This window comes from Clinocottus analis, unplaced genomic scaffold (genome assembly GCF_023055335.1).
Source record: "Clinocottus analis isolate CAN_PGR_092001 unplaced genomic scaffold, fCliAna1.0.p SCAF_23, whole genome shotgun sequence".
Taxonomy (NCBI): domain Eukaryota; kingdom Metazoa; phylum Chordata; class Actinopteri; order Perciformes; family Cottidae; genus Clinocottus; species Clinocottus analis.
The window spans coordinates 6,846,734-6,867,595 of record NW_027175965.1 but is presented as its reverse complement, the minus strand read 5'-3'; the positions used below and the strand labels follow the sequence as shown (position 1 = coordinate 6,867,595).

Here is a 20,862-nt window from a genome sequence, read left to right as displayed (position 1 = left end):
GTAGAGACAAGGCTGCAGGAGGCACACACAGAGGCAGCCCAACGGCCGCTGTTATGGCCGGGCTGCATATGTCACATAGCGGCAGACAACGGTTCTCTCCAAAGGTTCCTGCTACCGTGCAGGCGAGGCACGGGCAGCACCAGAAACCATAACAACCTAAACATATATATGCACGTCATATTTAGTCGAAGAGGCTTTATGATGCTGATTGAAGAAGGCATTTTGAATACGTGTGATTGAAAGTTGTGGTGTTGATTCTTACAAGAACTTGAGTCCTCGCAACAGTCAAAGAGACCCGAGTTCCACTGGTTTAAGGAATGCGCCATTGGATCTGGAGCTTTACCTCAGGTGGAGAACAATTCACCTGAGAACACCGCAATCAGAAAATGTATTTTGAGTTGCCCTGAACAGAAATGTAATTTCTTGTTCCATGTGAAGAGTAAATTTCATATAACTTCATTTACACTGGAAAGACAATTAGTATATTTCAAATGAATTGCTACTGTTCTGTTCATGCATGAATCATATTGACTTTATGAGAGTGCCTCCTCAAATCTTTTATTGGCTGTGTAAACGTCGTGCTGGCCGAGCTTTCTTTCATTATTAAAAAAAACGAGCTGCTCAGCCCAAATAGCTAGCTAAGTCCCCATATTGGCTGTTTATATTGCTTCTAATTGGGATGAAGAAAACTTCCATTGAGTGTTTTAACATAAAATTGTTTGATTGTGTTGAATTAAAAACCTCTAAATACAGAGGGTCCAACAGACCCACAACACCTGCTAAGTAACAAAAAAATGAACATCATACAAGGGTTAAGACATCTGCACCGATATCAGAACCAAAACCGTACAAACAATGCCTTTTTAGAATATGTTAATTCTAATATTAGTATTGCATATGGATCATAATATCCGTAGTGTCAGAGGCTTGTGCTTCACAGCGGCTGAACACCGATCGTTGCCTCCTTCTGACTAAACAGCTTCCTTCAGAAGTCACACTTTTCTTTGTTAAATGGAGCCATCTTTTCATAAACTGCCTCTCTGTCCCAACATGTTAAGATGAAGTTCTCTTGTTCTGTTTAAAAGAAAGATACATCTCATCAGCAAACTTAAAAATCTTACCTGGTCAGGTTGAGAGCCTCTGTTGTCACCTCGCAGTCTGTGAAAGAATATAGCCTGTGTGAGGAGTGGCACCTGAAGCATCTTGAGGAGTAAAGCTCCAACAATGTTGCATAACCTGAACCTCTGTGTAAATAGCAAATGGGGAGAGCCCATTAAGAGCATTGTGCTCATTGTTTTAGATGTATTACAGGAGTGGCGAACCAGTCAGACACAAAGTTCCTGGGCATCATCTTCTGTAATTCTGTGACTGTCGAACAATCACAAAAGTACTTTATGTGTTGCACGCTAGAATTATTATTATTTTTTAAAACAGTAGTTGAATTAGTTTCAGTGCAGCCTGTTTGACGTTACAGTATTTCTCCATTATCCTGTTTTCCAAAACAAAATATTATGATTTTAACTCCTATATGCTGAAGAAGAGTAAAGACATTTTACATATAGTAACTAAAGACACTTGCAGTATATTTACCTGAATCAGAACTTACACAATGGTATGTATGCATCATAAACAATGTAGATCACTAACATGTCTTGAAAAATGTTGGTTCTTCCACAAGAAAATCTCTGCACTAAACGTTTGAGTTGAATTGGCCACAACGGGACTTTGATATAATGAATTAAAAATAAAGAGCCCAGGTAACTTTTGTGTTTGGAGGTAGACACCTCCTCATTAAAGCATCATAAAGCATCATTGAGCTTTAAGCCTTGTCGTTACCTTTTGCAGGTGTGGCTGCGATCTGATGACTGCAAGTGACAAAAGCATATCCACACTCATCAAACCATTCAGTGACACCTCGTGTCCGCTGTTTAATTAATAGCTTAAGTTTTACATCTAATGTGTCGCTTGTTTGTACATCAAGACCATGGATTACATGATGAGAGATTTAAAAAAAATGTGTCTTTTATTCATAGTCACAAACAGAACATTTCATTAACCAGGCTACATCCTGAAGGTTTACAACTCCATCTGCTGGTCATTAGTAGAGGAACATTGAACTATCCCACTTGATAAGAGGTACTGTGAGATTTACATATTACTCAGCAGCATTCAGACAACTTGTGTTGGAAACAACTAATCTGTCGTTTACACAGCCACTGTCAGAAGGGAAAACAGGGCATTTTGTCAGAAAACTCAAAGGTTTTAACATATTTTACATTGTAAAGCAGGCTTAAAAGGAATATCCCCCTGTGCTGTAACACTGTAACTGTGGGCAAAACGCAATAAGAAAAGAAACAGCTCACAAACAAACACAATTATAGTAAAGAGAGTTTAATTCCAGTGCACCACTGCTGCTCCAGCTTATATCTGTGAAAGGCTGTCAAGAAGTTCATTCATTGCTGCATCTTTGATCTGGTCAGGTCACGTGTTTTCAAGTCACATATTTGCTTCATAAAGTATTTGTTCTCTTCTTGACCTGTTGTTTGGGCACCATCGTTTCCAGTAGACTCCTCACGAGGTCCAGTCTGCCGGTCCTGATGAGAGCCCTGGATAACTCGGTGACCTCTGCTGTGCGAGTCCTGTAAAGGCTCCTCAGCACGGACCTCACAGTGTCCTCAGGGTACCTCTCCTCTGCCTTTTTCACCCACAGCTCCAGTTGGGTGATTGCGAGGCTTGGCTGAGGAGCTCCCTGCATGAACAAAGTCAAGAGGGCCTGCAGGAGGCAGCGCAGAGCCGTGGTGTCCGCGCTGCCCGGTCTCTCTAACTCCAGGGCCTGTTTGAAGCAGTCGGCGGCGTTCTGCTCCTCACCCTTCAGCAGGAGGCAGCGTCCTCTTATCATGTGGAGGACTGGCAGGCTGTCGCCCATCTTAAACCGGAGGGCAAGGGACAGACTCACCAAGGCATTGTTCACTGCCCCCTCGTCCACTAAAAGACTCTCCTGGAGTGCATCTACGCCCATGTAGTAGTACACCTAAAGGAAAAGACTGAATCTGAAAATCCTGTTGTTGTGACAAAAAACTATTTACATTACTCAATAGTAGTTTGTGTCTTTACCTGTGCCATCTCCAGGTGAATCTGCAGACTTTGACGGACAGCCAGGACCTTTTCCAAGTCTTTTTTGGCCTCAGTTAGTTTCTGTCGGTCTGGAATTCCACCTTGCCCATGTTTGACCTTCTCCAAGTCCCTGACGTAGAGCGTCATATTGATCTAAAGGGAAAACATGTACTAAAACTTGTACCATACATCTTTTTATGAACATCTTATTTTATCAAATGTTTGGAAATCATCACTTTAAATCAGCATTTGAAGTATTAAAGTTCACTTGTACCATATAAACGTATTATAGTGCACAAATAACGATGTATAGTACACAAAAGCTCACTTATTTGAACTAATTGTACAAATATGGGATTTTTGTGTGTTTTTCACTCAGTTTAAATTAATACTAATTGACTGGGTTTTGCGACCTTGGTTTTTGCATCGACTTCATTGGCTACGGTACCTTGGCACGGGTGCAGTAGGCCTCCCAGTTGCGCTGTGGGTCTGGCAGCTCGTTTAGGGCCATGTTGCAGATCCCTGTCGCCATCTCATGTTTGTCCAACAGAATGAAGACCGTTGCCAGAAGGTTCAGGGTGAATGTATCACCACCGGCCAAGTGTATAGCCTGAGGACACACACAGTTATGGTGCATGCTATGGTGAAAATATAGAAATAGAAATCGTTAAAGGTGACCAGTATAGCTGCATGCTCAAGGAGCTGTTGTTGTTGTTGACTCACACTCTCTCAAAACACCTGTTATTGCCTGTTTTTACTGCCATCGATTGCCTCTTGATTCCTCACTCACTAGTCTTAATCACAGCTGAGTGCATCTCCGACCCCCAGCCGATACTCTGGGCCAAATGGGTTCAATTTTGTTTTTGTCAAAACTGTATGAAGTGTCTTATATGGCGACTTTGAGCCGATTGCATTTGATTGAGGTGTGTTTTAAGACACCCTCCAGCCCATTCCTGTCTAGATATTGGCCAATTGTGGGTTGTATTCAATCAGTCACACAATACTAGCGTGGCTGTTGCAGACACACCGGGCGGAGATCTGCACTCTACTGGGCTTTTCTAGTTTAAACTGTGAGTGTGTGTCGATTTTTAGTCACCAATCTGACAGAATTGTGAATGTTAGTTCAACTGCAGCATTGTAACTGTGTCAATAGTGGTACTAACAATCTGATTATAAAGGAAATGCTGGTTGCAGAACCCTGACAGGAACATATGAAGTTTATTATAAGGAGTGGATCTTTGCCTAATATTTGGTGATGGATCTTAAAGTGTGTGTTATCTCACAGTGGCATAGCAGGACAGAGGATCAGTAGCTGAGTAGCCACAGTCATGTATAGACATGGGCACTGTGGTGAACTCGTCCTTCCTCTCCAACATGATGCCGATGAAACACCAGGTGAGAGCTGAGGGGAGAGAGCAGAATCAGAGATTTTATTATGTTCTACTTAATGCATTTGTTGTTTGTCTCCCTCTAGATTGAAGAATGAAGAATGCAATGAACAGTGTGAATGAAAGAAGGTTGCAGCATTTAATGCAAATATCACTGGTAGAGTTGTACATTCAACGTAATACCTCTAAAGAGCTACAGAGCAGATGTTTTATTAGAGAAATGTACTGTACCATGTTTACCTTTGTGTTGTGTTTTTTCCAACTCTAGAGCTTCTTTGAGAAGCTTCAGTCCCTTATTGTAGAGAGGAAGTCTGGAGTATTCAGAGTCAGCTTTGGTCTTTACTATGTCGTCCAGTCTGCAGAGAGAACATTACTTAATACAAACTACACAGTAAGTAGTGGAGTGGTGAACTTTTGATGATTTTGTGATGTACCTTATATAGATGAACGCCATTTTAAAATACCAGCTTCGTTTTTCCGCTATTGGTATCTGAAAAAACAACAATATTCTTCACTAGTGGTCTTGTCAGTAGGCATACAATGACATTATTCTGCAGGAATAAATATTAGACTTGCATGCCATGCAGACATTGGCGAATTGCTAATCTTTCCAAATGAACACAACTTTGCATGTGGTCTCATGTCATCACATCACTGTATGTGCATCTCACCAGCTGATCCCCATAGACCAGGGCTCTGTTGTAAAACGTCAATGCTGCCATCAGTCTGTCTCTGAGGTTGTCCTCGTCGTCCAGCTCCACGTCGTAAGGATGAACGTAAGCTTGCTCCGCCAGGCAGCGAGCCGCCAGAAGCCGGGCCTCATCCTGGAAGGCCTCTCCAGCGTCCAGCCCCATGAGGTGGGACACTTTCTCCACGCACTCGCCGGCATCCAGCTCTCTTCCCAGCTTGTCGTACACGTAGCCCAGATTGGCCCAGGCATTGAGGTTACCAGGGTCTTCTTTACAAATGCTTCTGAAAGGTACATAGAGATAGTAATTATAAAATATTCTATCATGTTTTATTCTTATTTGGCAAAAATATGATTGGATTGACATGACATTTTGAAAAGACTTCCAAAAGACGATTAATCCAATTGAACATCCAAATCAACATCAGGTCGACATTTAGTTTGTTATTGAAGTGTAAGGAATTTGCTTTAGAGGATAAATTGTGATAAATACGTATAAAACTTGTCAAACAAGCCAAATGTGTGTGTGCTCATGCTAACAATATGTTTATGCAGCATCCTGTGTTTGTAGCTGAGCCTTTTTCAATCTGCCAAGTAGCACATGACATTACTGTGAAATTATCACAGGGTGGCCTTGATGTTGGTTAATGGTTGACTGTAGCTGGTGAAAGGCAGTTGCTTTTTCTCCTGATATGAAGACAATCAGTTCAGTGTGGTGGTTTGTGGTTACAGCTCACTTAATATAAGTGTAGGTGGCAAGACACGTTTTAACTTGTGTGGTGCTTCTGTTGTAACGACAGAAAAAACACATCACTAAATCTTGCATTAACAATGTCTCGAAACAAGGCCTCTTGCTTTGTGAATATGCAAAAGAATATGCAAAGGAGGAAAGGATTTCAGTCATCACCTGAATATTTCCTCAGCTGTGTCCAAGTGTTCCTGGTGGAAAGCCAGAAAACCCAGCAGATTTTGACCAGCATACTGTAGATGTCCCACTTCATCATCCAGCTCGGCTCGCAGGCTCTCTTCTTTGAAGTGAATGTCTCTGAGTCGGAGCTTCACAGGCCCGACGGCTTCACAGTTAAGGTTGAGATCCAGGTGAAAGTGGCCGGGTATGTAGTCCATGTCCTCCATGAGGGACTCGATGTCCTCTGTGCCGTCTGCCTCCATGGCCTCCTGCTCTCCTCCTACTCTACCTGCTTTTTTAAAAAAAGACAAGAGACAATAAAAAACACTACATTTGAGTATTTCAACCCACGATCCTGTGCAAGAACACACCTCGCCCTCCTCTTCAGCCGACAGCTCAATCAACTGTCACCAACTCTCGACACCCGGCTTCAGACAGGTTGAGCTTGTTGGGCTTGGGAGTGACTAAGGAGTGGAATAGCTAGTGTATGGGGAAATAGACCATAACTATGGATACTCCCACTTCAACTGTCTCTTTTGACTATAGTTCAATAATAAACAAATCTCTATTCCTGTTTATTTTTCAAAAAGGAGATTGTATAACTCGGTTTGGCTATTTGTCTGTTTTTTTCGTTGTTTTTTTTTATTTATTTGAGTCTTACACAGAACTACCAGCTGACATTCCTTGAAGTCTATTCTGACAGGATGATATTGTCCACGTCTTGAGTATTTTAAAAAAGGTTTTGAAGTCTTATTTTGAAGAAATCTTCAGTTCAGCGTCAGCTGTGGGCCACCGAAGAATGTGAACCATCAGGATCAGTGTGACTGTCGCAGTGCTGAAGGAAACTCAATGAAACTTCATGTTACTTCTGTACATTACCTTTCGTAGGATTCATAAAAATGGGTTTTTATAAATAACTGCTGCAGTCGTTCATATTCATCCCACTGTTCTGCAAATATTGTAGGGAAATACTCATGGATCATATTGGCATATGCATTAAAATGTTGCATTTCCATTCATTTCCATATCACATTTCAACATCACACGTGTGTAAATTGCACACTGGCTCATGAGAGTCAAATAAGAGTCATCCCAGTCTTAATCATATATTTAATGTGAGCACACAGAACGATTCGCTTTCAGCAGATTTACATGTGTGCGCCAAAACCTGCGCAGTCACTGTCCAACACTCAAAAATGAAGCAACAATCTAGAAAACACCTCGAGGGGGACCTTAAAAAGTCTCATAGCCGTTCATCACAGTTTTGGGGCCCAGGTTGGAGGGCGAGCGGCAGGAGGATGTTAGATTAATCAAACAAAGTCAAAGTTTCTCAAAGATGGAGGCCAGAGCTTTCTGAAACACCATCAGTTTGCGTGAACGGGTGCCAGCTGGCAACAGTGGACCACCAGGACCACGCAGGTCAACCAGAGGAGTGTTTCTAACAATCCAGCACTTTGACATAGTAAGAAATGTGATCCCTTTGTGCAAAAGAAATGCAAATAAGAAGAGAACATGCAGAGCTACAGACAAATATCGGTCAGGTTTGAGCCGCACTGAACCAGTTGTGTAACACCTACTGTCAGAGTGTGTTGCATCATTTGTATTTAGTACTGCACATTTGCCTCCTCGTGGGCCGGCTTTTTTCGATTTGTATCACGTGGGTGTGCAGAAATCTGAAAATCTTCTCCTCTCGAGAAGCGTTGCCATGGTGGCCAGCGTGGATACCGGGCTGATTGCGTGGTAACACGATGGTTACAGATGCCAGTTTGTGGAGCTGTGCACCCTCAAAGCCAAAGACAGGATCTAAACAGCATTCTGCTCATAAAGTCTCCAGTTTAAACGATAGATAGATACTTTATTAATCCCCAAGGGGATATTTGTTGTCGGAGTTTACATCCTATATGACAAAACAAAGGTATTATGGGGAAGATGTTAACCCCTAATAATCTGTATGGCTTTAGCAGTACTCCCCTGTAAAGGGGATTAGGATATGTGTCCCATATTCTGCTAAAGGTCCACTTGGCTTTCAAACTAACCCTTTGCTAACCTACTTAATTGTTTTGGTGTCTGTCTTCATTTCTGGTACAAAGAACAGCATGTAACTTGTGATGAATAGACATTCAGGGATAAGAATGGTAAGGCTGCCTGTGAACAGTACGGGAGCCAAGATGGCCGCCTCGCAGCATCAAAGTTCTCTGGAAACCTTCTCTGCAGAGAAGTTACATTTACATTGACAGGAGCACAGTCAGGACATTGGGGGCCCTTCACGAGATGTGACACCGACTACAACGGATCACAGAAAAGCCTCATTAATCCAGACTTTATACCTTCTCTCTAGACTGAGCTCTCCTCTGTTATCAGTGTGTTTGATACACCTTCACTCTTTTGTCTGGTCCAAAGCCGTATCAAGAATAGAGGGATTTAATGACTAAGTATACATTAAGCTTTTCTCTCCATCTCTCAAACTGAAGCCTCTCTCTGGTATCCAGGCCCAGTGAGACAACACTAATCCACTTTTGATCATGAATCCTGCTTTTAACATATTGTTATTCAATGCAGATGTCCACCTCCCTTTTTACTACGGACTCCCCATTTATCCCCTTTTTCCTCAAGGAAAACGTGTATATGTAATTAGTGAGTAGCTGAAAGGCCGTTGCCTCTCTAAGCCACCCCATCACTGTCTAAGACTGCATTTCCTTTCTTAGTCAGCTTCTCTCTGGCAGCCCGAGTGAGCGTTTGCAGTGAAAAGCAACTCTTCAGCTCTCCAGAGGCCGTCTCTGACTGCAAATTACACCACACTAAATGTCTCTTTGTTCCTTCTCTGTGTGTATTAGCTTTACATTAACACATAATATTTCCAAGAAATCTTAGTAGACAATTTCACCAAGATTGAGGACTAATGGTATTCCTTTTTCATCATGCATATATAATGATGTGGTGAGGCAGCCACAGTACTTCCACATGAGATCCACATAAGGAGATCCAGGACCATTTTGACTGGACTAAGTCTTTGTAGGCTGGACGAAAGTTGTCCCGTAGAGCCACAGGGTGTGAGTGTGTGCAACTGTATTGAGATAATGTGATATTCTTTAGAGACTCAGACCATTGCCATACTCCATCCATCCCACTGCACAGGGACTTTAAACTGCAATTATCTGAAAGCAGCATTGAGTTTTCAGATTTTGAAAAATTGGCAAATAAACGTTGGATTTTATAGTCTGCTCCAGCAAAAGTCTTTGAAATGGAAAACATGACATTGATAATTATTGATATGGGTTGGGGTTTGTCAAACAAACTGTTATGGTGTAAAACTAAACTGTGGTGTCTCTGAGCTGCTGGATTTGAGTCTATTTGAGTATGTAATTGTTTTACTTAAGTAAAATGTTAAATCAGGACATCCAAGCCCAGTAAATCTTCTCAGTGACAATCCACCCCTGTAAAAGTTCTTCAGTGAACATTTCCGTTTGGACGGCAGAGTGGTGACTTTTATTTTGGTAGTCCATATGACTCCAACGTGTTCCTTTACACGTGTTTTATTTTGAAAGTCCCACCAGAAGCTCTATGATGTCATTGCAGGTGACTTTGCAGTCTGGGCTCTCCTCTCCTCTCCCACTCTGCGGCTGCTGGTCGCTGTCATCATGCAGGTGGAATCTGCGCAATGTGGCTCCGCGTAAGGATCTCCAAGCAGACACGTAACCGGCCTGCAGCGCTCAGACAGCGGACACCGGGAGGCTGTGTCAAGCGCTGTGGAGGAACCGAACAATAAGACACGGGGAATAAACCGAAAATTAGATTTAAAAAACAACAAACAACAGCTTTAACTTGGTGATCGTAGCTTTCTTTACACGCACGGGCTTCATCCGTTTGACGACATTGCAGCTGAATTAGGAAAGCATCTGAGCATTATTCTCCTGTGAGAACATTGTATAATTGTTGTGCTGATGCTGTCAGTTGTTTTGCTCTCCTGGCGCAGTCTAACTCAGCTGGAGCTGGAGGATGCCACACAATCCCGTAGGAAGTGACTCTCGCAGCCTGCCAGGCAACACTTTCCAAGAAGCGAAAAGGACGTAATCCTGGGGATCTTTGTTGCCTTAAACACGCGAAGACGATGGATGAGGGCACTGCCAACGAGACCATCCCAGATCTGAAAGACATAGAGGTGAAAATCGGACGGAAGACCCCCGAGGGTTTGCTCAGGTGGATGCGGGAAGATGCGTCCTCTCTCCGGGGAGACGCCAAGCAGAGCACCGCGCATGACACCGGGAAAGAGACGGGAAAGAAGAGTTTGGATGAAAAGATCAGGAAATTGAAGATGGAAATGGTAAGAGTGCTGTTGTGTGTGTGTGTGTGTGTGTGTGTGTGTGTGTGTGTGTGTGTGTGTGTGTGCGTGTGCGTGTGCGTGTGTGTACGTGCTTGCGCTTGAGTGTGACAGGCTGTTGAACGTTTTTTTTTTCAGGATGTGGCATTCCTTCCTACAGTCATGGTGTCATTTAATGAAGTCCTCACAGTAAATGAGAAATCAGAGTGATTTAGTGATCTGAGAGCCAGATCTGCTCCACTGGACTGCTGTTGTGAATATTACACATTTATCAGCATTACAGTTTTATCTGTAACAAAGAAACAATATATTTTCAATAAGAAATAGCTGTAAAAACGTTTTATTTAGTATGTACTTAATTCATTTGTGATTTGTTTTTACATAAGACATAGTGGGAGCACTTTTCAGTGGAAAAATCAACATGTCAGTGCTCTCTGGTGGACAATGGTGACAGTGCTTCTACTGTAAATTACCTTAAACCTAGTTTAGTACATTGTTAACCCTAACCCTACCCTGAAAGAGGAAACAGAGATTACCCCGCTGTAACTGAACCTTTCCTAATCAAACATTACCAGCTACACTTTTAAGAAGGCTTATAAATACTATTTGGCCCTCTCTCCAATATATAATAGCACATTGTTGTTTGAAGCTATATTATATGTAATATAATAGCAAACAACAATTTGCTAAGTACAAATAAATGTGTACCTGAGCAGAGAATGAAGTCGCTGTGCCTCTTTGTGCTTTAGTCAGAGCTTCTCTGTGCTTTGCTCACATAACATCCCACTGGCTCGCTCAGGGCCGCCGCTCTCGATTCAAACAGCTGTTTCAGTTTGCACCGTCTTGACCGACAGCGCCAAAGCTAAAGCGTAGCACTAACCTCCTGTTTCAACCTCTGGTAACACAAATGCACTGAAGCCCCGTCAGCCCTGTTGCAGTCATCGCCATGTTGAGAGCCGTTGAGAGGCAATCAAAAGGATCAAAACGCTCCCAGTTTCTCATTTTAGCCTCTAATTTGCAGTTGTTGGAAGATTTTATTCACAATTCCCCCCTTCAGCCATGCATAAAACCTTTTCTGCAAAAGTTACATATTGAATGTTTCTACCATAAAGTTCCCAATTGAATTCATTCTTCAAGGACCTCCATCAACCTCCACGTAGAGGTGGAGGTTGAGTCTCGACAGTCACATCACAAAACCCTTATCAAATCCAAGATCAGAAGAACATCTGAATATTATATTGGTGGTATCAGTTTGGATCCTTCCAGTGACATCATCCCCCTCAGTTCGGTCTGAATACAAAAACAAGCTGATATCTAGTCTCCATTTTCCATCATCCTATCCATTTCGTAGAGAATTATGACAGTTATTAGACGATCAGAATTGCAATGTTGAAGAGAAATTAAGAAACTGTTGTAAGCTGCAGACTTCAATGTCAGCCATTTTCAATGTGTATATTTGACTAAAATTCCCAGTTTGGATTCACAAAGCATCCAGAGAGTTTCCATAAATCTGTCGAGAGCAGAGTACCAGACTGATTTGTTAACAGTTTAATCAGTTCTGCTGCAAACGAGGGAGGACTGGGAGAGAAGTGATGAAGAGCCTCTTCCTAACTGGAGAGGGGAGGCTAACTTTCAACACAGAGCAGTGTGTGTGTGTGTGTGTGTGTGTGTGTGTGTGTGTGTGTGTGTGTGTGTGTGTGTGTGTGTGTGTGTGTGTGTAGGTGTGTGTGTGTGTGTGTGTGTGTGTGTGGTTGCCTAAGTCATCTCTGAGAGTGGTGGGATGTAACAGGAGAACAGAAAAGCAGTCCTGAGCATTGCACTTTCATCAGAAATCTGCTTAGTAAGATGTGCTGAGCATGTGCAGAGTGTCGGCAGAGTAATGCCAAACGGAAAAGCTTTCACGTGCGCGCACACACACACACACACACACACACACATATTTGTGAGTGGGTCTGTGTTTCACAGCCATCTGTTACTCTACTGTACCTGTCACCGCGCAACATGGTGACGGTGAACTGCACCATCTGCATGCTATACGATGAAGGATGTTTGTGTGTGTGTGTGTGTGTGTGTGTATGTGTGTGTGGGCCATGATGTGGCTCTGCTTCTTGTTAACTGTCTCTGTACTCTTTACACTGTCTTTAACTTTTATATAAACTTCACACAATAAAGACACATTCATCAGCCAGAGTTACTATTTTTATGAGAAGTAAGGCAATTGTTGTACAATTTCTCTCTCTCTCTCTTTGCATGTTTAGCTTATACATCAAAAATACCCTGTGGTGTCGGGTTGGACCACTAATAGTGCTGTGGAGTAATTGTTTAGTGCCGATTTGTTTGGGCACATCGTCAAATCACTGTATTTCATGGATCAACCGTTGGTGGTAACACCAAGAAAACATGGCGATGCATGAGACTTGTGACTGCGAGTTTGAAAACGTGATGGTCAGTTTGCCATTTAAAAAGACCGTCAGGAAACCAGATGTTGGGGACCAGATGATGCAAGGATGGCATTTCTGCTTCAGAGAAGCTGAAACATTTCATTGATTCATCAGAAATGTTGTTGATTAGATTTCTGTCATCCCACTAAATTGATTCATCAACTAATGTTCTGGCACTTTGACCATTGTTCTGATGTCAGAGAAGAAAAGATCCAATAAAGACACGTGTAGAGAGCGTACTTCATTAGTGAAAAGGCTTTTTGTCTGATCTTCCAAGCTGTCAAGATATCTGGTTTTAGGCTGCCTGCTAACATCACCGCCTCTGAGCATCTTACAGCACTGTGAGCTGAAATCAAATAAATGTTGTTATTAATGATTTTAATGCTGCTGTATATCAGTGTGAGAGCAGTTTTAAAGCTTCTGTCTGGTGCATTTGTCTGCAGCTCTCTGATAGAAGACACGCTCTCCTCTGATCGAAACAGATTTACTGGATACAGAGACACTCCTTTGAAAGCACACAAGACTGGCCGTCAGCCACACACACACACACACAGACACACACACACATTCACGCACACAAGCACTAAAGGCCTGTTGTATTCTAACTGCTTTGTGTATTTAAGACATGATCAGCTATCAACGGGAGAGTGAATGTTGTGTTGTCGCTCTTCTTCTTTCTCCATGTCTGTTTCTATCTCTCTGCAGCTTTTCCCCCCATTGCTCTCTATCTCTCTCTTCCTCCTCTGGGCAGACGGATGACATTGCAAAGTCATGTTTTAGTGCAGCGCTGAGCTGTGGGGAATCAAAATCTAGTCTATTTAATCTCAGCCTTCTTTCTCTATTAGGCTACCGGCTGTCTTCTCAAAGACTTTGTCTAATTAAATTATTGCTGGATGATCAAGCTCCTTTATCCTGCCTATGAGATGTTATGTACTACACATTAGCTTAAATATGTTCTAAGAGAAAGCACAATTGCTGCTGGATTACGTTAGCAGGAAGTGTTTTTTGTTCAGGTGAAGGAAGTGTCATGTTTTGTGTTAATATTCTTACTTACATTAGATTTTCTTTTCATTTTACATTAAACTAAAAGGACAATACAGCGGCTTCTTAAAGCTGCTGTGCAGAAAGTCTTTTCACACCAGCTTTTGAAACTGCAGCACTGAAGAACTATGAGAAAAACAACATCGCTTTAGCATATTTTTCAGGCGGTATTTACATTTTGTCACATTTTCATTCGGTCCGACTTGTACTGTGCATGTTGTCGTAAAACATACAATTTGTCAATGACAAACGAAACAAAGGCGATACACAAACAATACTTTGATCAGTCGAATACAGAAACACAAGAGAAAGTTAGACAAAAAACATGAATGAGTGGACATTTTACGGAGCGATCAGAGCTGAACACAGGCAGATGGAGCAGCGGGAGGTTTACGGAGAGACAGGGCCAACCTTCTGTCTGTTGAGACTGTAGAGACTCTGCAAGGACGATGGACGTCTACAGAGTTAAATCGGGAAGGTGGAACGTCAGACAGTGACACCAGGGGACATGAGAGAGAGAGGGGTGTTTATTTTGCTGCTGTACGCCAGAACGCGTGTGTGTTTGTGCTGCTCCTGCTGGCAGTGATTCAGCAGTCTGTCAGCTACCTGTGTGACTTTGGGAAGCTGTTTTTGCCCACATGAGAGAGTCTGCGTCATCGATCAGGCTTCAGCTTCGTCATCAGAGTGCACTGTATCGTGACTGAATGTCTGTTTTTAGGCACTCAGTCTGTCAATAACTGATTCAAAATGCACTCGTACTGTACACATTCCCCTAAAAGAGAGAACGATCTGATTAGCTTCACCTTGAGATGCTTGTTCTGTCTGGACAACATGTCCAAACCCAAAGATACACAGTTTAATATCACATAAAAAACAAAACAAATACTCACAACTGTATGAATGAATAAATTACCAAATGAGTTGTTCTGTTAGCCGAATCAGCTGCATCTACAGTACCAATTAATTTGACATGCATGTTTATTGATGGGTTGAATATAACAATACAGTCCGAATACACAGTGCTGGCATGTATTTCATATGTCAAAGTCTCCATGTCGATTCAATGGTTTGGTTTGGTTGTGACACACGAATCGCTGTCTTTTGCTGAATAGGATAGAAAGTCAAACGCAGCCTTTCTAATTAAGAATGACACAGTGAAGTGTGAGAGCGACCACGGATTCGTCTACGATGTCAGACAGCCCGGCAGCAGAGTGAGGGCAGACTGGTGGAGCGCTCAGCGTGTCAGCATGTGCCACCTCAGCGCTGACGGGCATGGAGCTACTTTTACTACCACCCTCGTTAGGGTTCGGCCCCCGCCAGCTGAAACAGATCTCAAACCTCAAACCTGAACCCCGCCCAAATGTCTGACTGTGCCCAGGGACGCCAGACGGTTTACAGCCACACACACACACACACGCACACGCACACATGCAGAAAGCTGTGGTGGTTGATAGTCTTTGTCTGCCGGTCCTCCCTGCAATGTGCGCTTTTATTTGTAGTTCAAGTACCGAAAAGTTGCACAAATAACCATATATATATATTATATATTCATCTTCTATATTGTTCTCACTATTTATCTGCCCTCCATGATGTCAGAGCTGTGTCTGCCAGTTGTAATGTAACGCTAACAGCGTGAGTTTGGCATCAGCAGATCTACGCTACATTGATCGCACAGCTCATTTATTTACATTCTGCTACATCTCACTTGTTCCAGGTGTCCATTTTTTTCATCCTCGGTGACGTGTGGTTGCCTGTGGGTGTTCCTGTATTCATCGATTTGGAGACAGCAATCTTTTTGCACACGTTACATTACATTGTTTTAAGATTTTGTCCAAATAAGTGCACTTAAAGTTGAAGAAACCTGAGCTCATGGCATGTTAAGAGAGCTACAGTGTGAGGTGGCACTAAGCGCTAGCATGGGGTGTAGCTGGAAAAATGATTGTTTATTTTTTTAGCCTTGTGGAGACCACAAGCTAGTCCCCACAAGCTTAACCATCCATGTCTGTTTGGATTAAGAGTTGTTTTGGGGTCAAATTAAAGTCCTGCGTTGGTGAAAGTTTGGGTTAGGGTTGGGATTAAGCATGTCGTGGTTACGGTTTAGGTTTGGGGAGTCAATATCTTTGACCTATATTACATATCCATGGGTAACATTATAGGCTGTAATATTCAACCCATATTCAACATATAAGGATGCAGTATTTGAACGGATGGTTACCAACCTTAGGCTTTTTCGTCCTTACATTAAGCAGCTTTTGTGACCTCACAAAGGTCATTGCCTTCATTTGGACAAAGATGCATTTTTCTTTCTATGATTGTATAGTTTGAAGGTTTTTTTAGAAGTCTAAAGTGGTGAATGTATCCAATACTTCACATAAAAAAGCACAACAGATTTTCTTAATGTCAGTTTTGGACCCCTCAGGAGCTTACAATCCTCAGTTTGGGAACCACTGATCCAAATCACCCGTCTACAGTATGACATGGCCTGATACTGAGAAGGTCGAGGGTTAAACACAACTACATGTGCTAAAGTAGTTTTACCCTTCAAAGCCCGAATGTTTTGAACGGTGAATGGTTTAAACAAAGGTCAGCCACCTCCCACACATATGATATATGAGCCGTTTTATTTTCTGTACATACACAGCTTTCCTTGTTGATGGACCCTCTTAAACACAACGACAGTGAGTTGTGTTTTTGTTCTCGGGATCCTGAAAAAAACATACAAAAGACGACATCTACAATGATGCATGACGCTTATTGAAGACATAACCATTGATGCTAATATGTATATAAAATGTAATTTGGTAAGAAACGACAGATTAAAATAAAATTAAAGTGTAATCTTGTATGAAAGACATCTGAAAGTATCTCTAATGATGTGAGACAAAAGGCACAAACTTGGTTTGGCAACAAACGCTGTTCATACACATACATAGTTATGACTCCAGAAAAACGAGCCACAGACGCCTTCAGAAAGAATGAAAGAGACTAGATCGAGTTGGACGAGATCTAACTGACCACAGAAAGGCAGAAGAAAGTAATAAAGAAAAATAATATTAGGTGGCGGGTCCTGAGATACTGATAGACTAAAAGTGTAAGCTTTGAGAGAGACTGGTTATCTGCAGAAAGGGGCGGATAGCGTTGAATGTCGGGGCCATATATCACCTCTTGGCCCTGCACTTCACCGCAGACCTCTGCTAATGTATTCTGGGGAGGAATTTTCCATGACTGCAGCTGTCTTATTCCTCTTATTCATCATTTAGCTTTTTCAAACTCACACACGTACACACACACACACACACACACACACACACACACACACACACACACACACACACACACACACACACACACACACACCACGTTAGAAGACACCAGTGGATATTTTTTGGGATTTATCATCACTTGATGTATTTCACCAGACGACATCATAACTAAATGCATGAGTAGTTTTCACCATCTTCAAGACATGCAGACATCTTTTTAAAGATTTTTTTTCCGGATTTTATTTTTAAAATGTCGTACTTTCCACTGTATCACATTTCCATCTCTCAGCAACTTTTCCTGAAGAGTTAGTGTTGGCCACGTGTCCCTTTAAAACAGTTTAAAACAAGACTTCTCCACTCTGTATCTCTTTCTGTTCTCTTATATTTCCATCTCTCAGCTTTTTCGCTCTACCTTATACCTCATTGTTTCCACAGTGGATGCTGCGTACCAGTATACTATATCTCCAATTATGGTAATCTACAAAGGTTTAAGAGTGTTCATGAGGGTGTTTGCGCTTGCCTCTGAAGCCAAGAATGAATGCTTAAATAAACATCTGCAGAGTCATGCTGGTTCCCCAGGTTTATAGTTTGTCTGGTTCTCCTGAACAACATTTGTTTTTTATATTGAAAAATATCAAAACATGGACTTAATCAAAAAAAAGTCCTAAACTTTTGAACATCATCCATAAACCCCTATTTTTCTTCCTCCGCAGATCCACTTGCGCTCGGTGGACGTGAAGATCTTGCAGCAGTTGCTGGCGGTCCACGAAGGCATCGAGGCGGTGAAATGGCTGCTGGAGGAGCGCAGCACGCTGACGAGCCGCTGCAGCAGCCTCACCAGCAGCCAGTACAGCTTGGGCGAGGGCCCGGACTCCTCCTGGAGAGGCTCCTGGAGCAGCCTGCATGACCCCAACGACAAGCTGGACAACATCTCCATCGGCAGCTACCTGGACACCCTGGCGGATGACATGGATGAGTACTGCCCCTCCAGCTCGGAGTCGGTCATCTGCACCACCGCGCCACTGGTCTCGGAGGCCGCTGGCGGGGGGCGGACAGGGGGAGGTCCCGCGGCCGCGGCCACAGCAGCTGCCGGGGGAGGGGTGAGGCCTGGTTTCGGTGCTGGGAGCGGGATTCGGCCAAATGAAAATGGAACCGGGCTTGGCAATGGGATGAAGGGGAAAGCGGGGACTGCTGTCACAGCGGACGCCGCAACGGGAACCGGTAAACCAGCTGTTCCCGTCAGCTCCCGCCATGCCAAGTCCGAGGGCCCCGAGCAGGATTCTTCGGAGACGGTTAAAGGAAGCCCCGCTATTCAGGATAAAACCCAGGCACAAGTTGTTAAGGCTAACGGCGTCCTGGAGAAAAGGATCACACAAACAGGCAGCCCAACTCGCCTCGACATGAACGAGAAACGAGGAACCGGCCAGAGCCCCAAACTCAAACCGTACAAAAACGGAAAGATTGACTTGGATACTTGCAAAATGAACGGAAAAATGCATCTCGAGTATGACGCACACTGGCGGTGGGTGCAGTCGCAAGAAGACGTGACGTTTTTGTAAGAAGGATAATAACAGAGGAGACTTCCTCGGCAACATCAAAGACCAGACCACTGCTGGATAGAAAAGGAGGAAGAGTGAACTGCTGTTGTGAAATGCACATCGTGAAGCTTTCCTTTGTTGGAAGACACTGGGTTTGACTGACAAAGAATAATTAGTTTTGTCTTGTTGTTTCCTCCTGTGACTGCACTAACTTTCTATAAAATATTGATGTCAGTATTAAGGTGGATGCACATTTCAGGATTGTGACCATATTATGCCAAACTGGGTTGCCTCACACACAATTAAAACGTAAACATCTTTTCTCAGGGTCTTCCTTTCTAGTCCCTGATTTCTTTTATTTTCTAAAGCACAGTAAGATGATCCGCCGGAGAGCTGAAACATGATATTAAATTGTTTGACATGGTACATTTACCATAGTTAATGACAAGATTTCAATTATGATTTGACCTACGCATCCAGAATAATAATACTCATAAAATACAATATTTCAATCCACACCTAATCTATAATTCAAACCCAGGGGCACAATATATATATATATATATATATATATATATATATATATATATATATATATATATATATATATATATATATATATATAAAAGCCCCTCAAAGAATATTGCTCTGAAGAATACAGCACTGATAGAGCTGCTTATACTGCATTTAAGTTATTTAAAGACCAAAGTATTCCCCTGTCAACCCATTATATTATGAGTCACAAATTGAATTTATGGTATAAACTCTTTGTCTTATACAATATAACTGAACTCTTGATGGTTATAGACGGTATTGCTTGATACAATATTAACAAAACATAAATATAAAACACCTTTTGTCAAAACATGTGAACGTGTTTCTCCCCAAACTTCTAGCTGCCTGAATAAAGAGTAGCACATGTTACAATACAAGATAGACCACTGAGGTTAGTCAAACCTTCCCTTTCTTGAGAAATGATGTACCCGCTGTTAGCATTTGTGTCTTTGTGGAGCTAAATACCTTCAGTGCTTAACCAACCATCTGCAATATTGTATATTCACTGAATCGCAATGCAGCTACTCTGCGCATCAGGTACTAATCGTGAGTGGTTGTAGGCAAATACTGAATATGGCTGAATATTTGTCTTTTCTTCTTTTGACGTTATGTTAATCTGTGTACTTTTTTCTAAGCAGATGTTGTGCCTGATTGGTGTAAACCTTAACTACATATGCCTGTACTTTTCCCTCCTGAGACGACTGCACTGCTGTTATGATAATCTTTTTTTACTAATTTCATCGTTATTGTTTTTGCCTCTTGCCTGCTTGCATCGTGTATAAATGGCTAGACCAACCCGTCTGTGTGAATGTTGACTGGTAAATGTATTGGCTGGGTGGATGTTGCACGCCCTGAGCTGAGAGCTTTACTGGTGACGTTTTGAGAAATGTGTGGAAGACCTAAAACAATCAGAGAAGAGAAGCAATACTTCTTGCAGCCTTTCTTGTGGCTTACATAAGCATCCTCTTCTCAGCAAATCTAATATTGTCTGATCTTCAGGAGTTTCCAAGACTACTGACATGGAAAGGATTTGTGTGTTGTGCGCGTGTGTGTGTGTGTGTGTATGTGTGTGTAAGAGAGAGAGATATATATTTTTGTCAACTGCCTGCCTGAGCGCAGCTTTATATAACAATAAAGTTCCAAACGTTTTAAAGCGTTTTTCGCTCAATCATCACAGTATAACTGCATCTCTACCGGTCTGCAGTTAGTCATGTTAATGCTGCAGGGGTATGGCGGAGGGTGAGCATACTACCTTTAATGCTACAGTAACGATACCGTGTCAAAAATAAACCTCCTCCGTAAAAGGCTTGGCTTACCCTCTCCTCTGTCCTTCCATATATGACCTTCTGTAAAAGCTGATAGTGAATTAAAAGTGTTGTGTCATATGCACATCTGTATCCCTCTCTAGTCATTATAGTTGAAAATCTAAAATGTTTCCCTTGATCTCTGTCCTTTTAGTGAAGATTATATACCAAAAAACGATTGATGTTTTCCATACGTTTAGTTCGGACACATTTCAGTTAATACCAAAAAAGGTTAATGTTAGATGCCCGACACAGCCTGTTGTATCAAACAGTCCTGGCATCGTTTTTCATACATCTCATACACT

The 20,862-nt window shown here is 42.3% G+C and overlaps 2 protein-coding genes across 4 annotated transcripts; one reads left to right on the top strand and one right to left on the bottom strand.

Annotated features, from left to right (window-relative positions):
* Positions 1-2,420: 2,420 nt before the first annotated feature.
* Positions 2,421-6,587, bottom strand: ttc22 (tetratricopeptide repeat domain 22). Of its 3 annotated transcripts, none has more exons than XM_068589726.1 (9): positions 6,469-6,587; positions 6,098-6,389; positions 5,174-5,474; positions 4,937-4,992; positions 4,743-4,858; positions 4,398-4,516; positions 3,563-3,724; positions 3,115-3,267; positions 2,421-3,031 (listed from the first exon to the last, which is right to left on the bottom strand). In XM_068589726.1, the coding sequence occupies exons 2-9, from the start codon at positions 6,358-6,360 to the stop codon at positions 2,510-2,512; spliced, it is 1,692 nt and encodes a 563-aa protein (XP_068445827.1). In that variant the 5' UTR covers positions 6,361-6,389; positions 6,469-6,587; the 3' UTR covers positions 2,421-2,509. The 3 variants fall into 3 exon arrangements, with proteins under 3 accessions (XP_068445827.1, XP_068445829.1, XP_068445828.1); XM_068589728.1 differs by having other exon boundaries at positions 5,174-5,471; XM_068589727.1 differs by having other exon boundaries at positions 6,098-6,386; positions 6,469-6,581.
* A 3,086-nt stretch (positions 6,588-9,673) lies between these two features.
* On the top strand, positions 9,674-20,642 carry lurap1 (leucine rich adaptor protein 1). Its single transcript, XM_068589729.1, has 2 exons — positions 9,674-10,418; positions 17,874-20,642. Exons 1-2 carry the CDS (start codon positions 10,206-10,208, stop codon positions 18,717-18,719), a joined length of 1,059 nt encoding a protein of 352 aa, XP_068445830.1. The 5' UTR covers positions 9,674-10,205; the 3' UTR covers positions 18,720-20,642.
* The last annotated feature ends 220 nt before the right edge of the window (positions 20,643-20,862 follow it).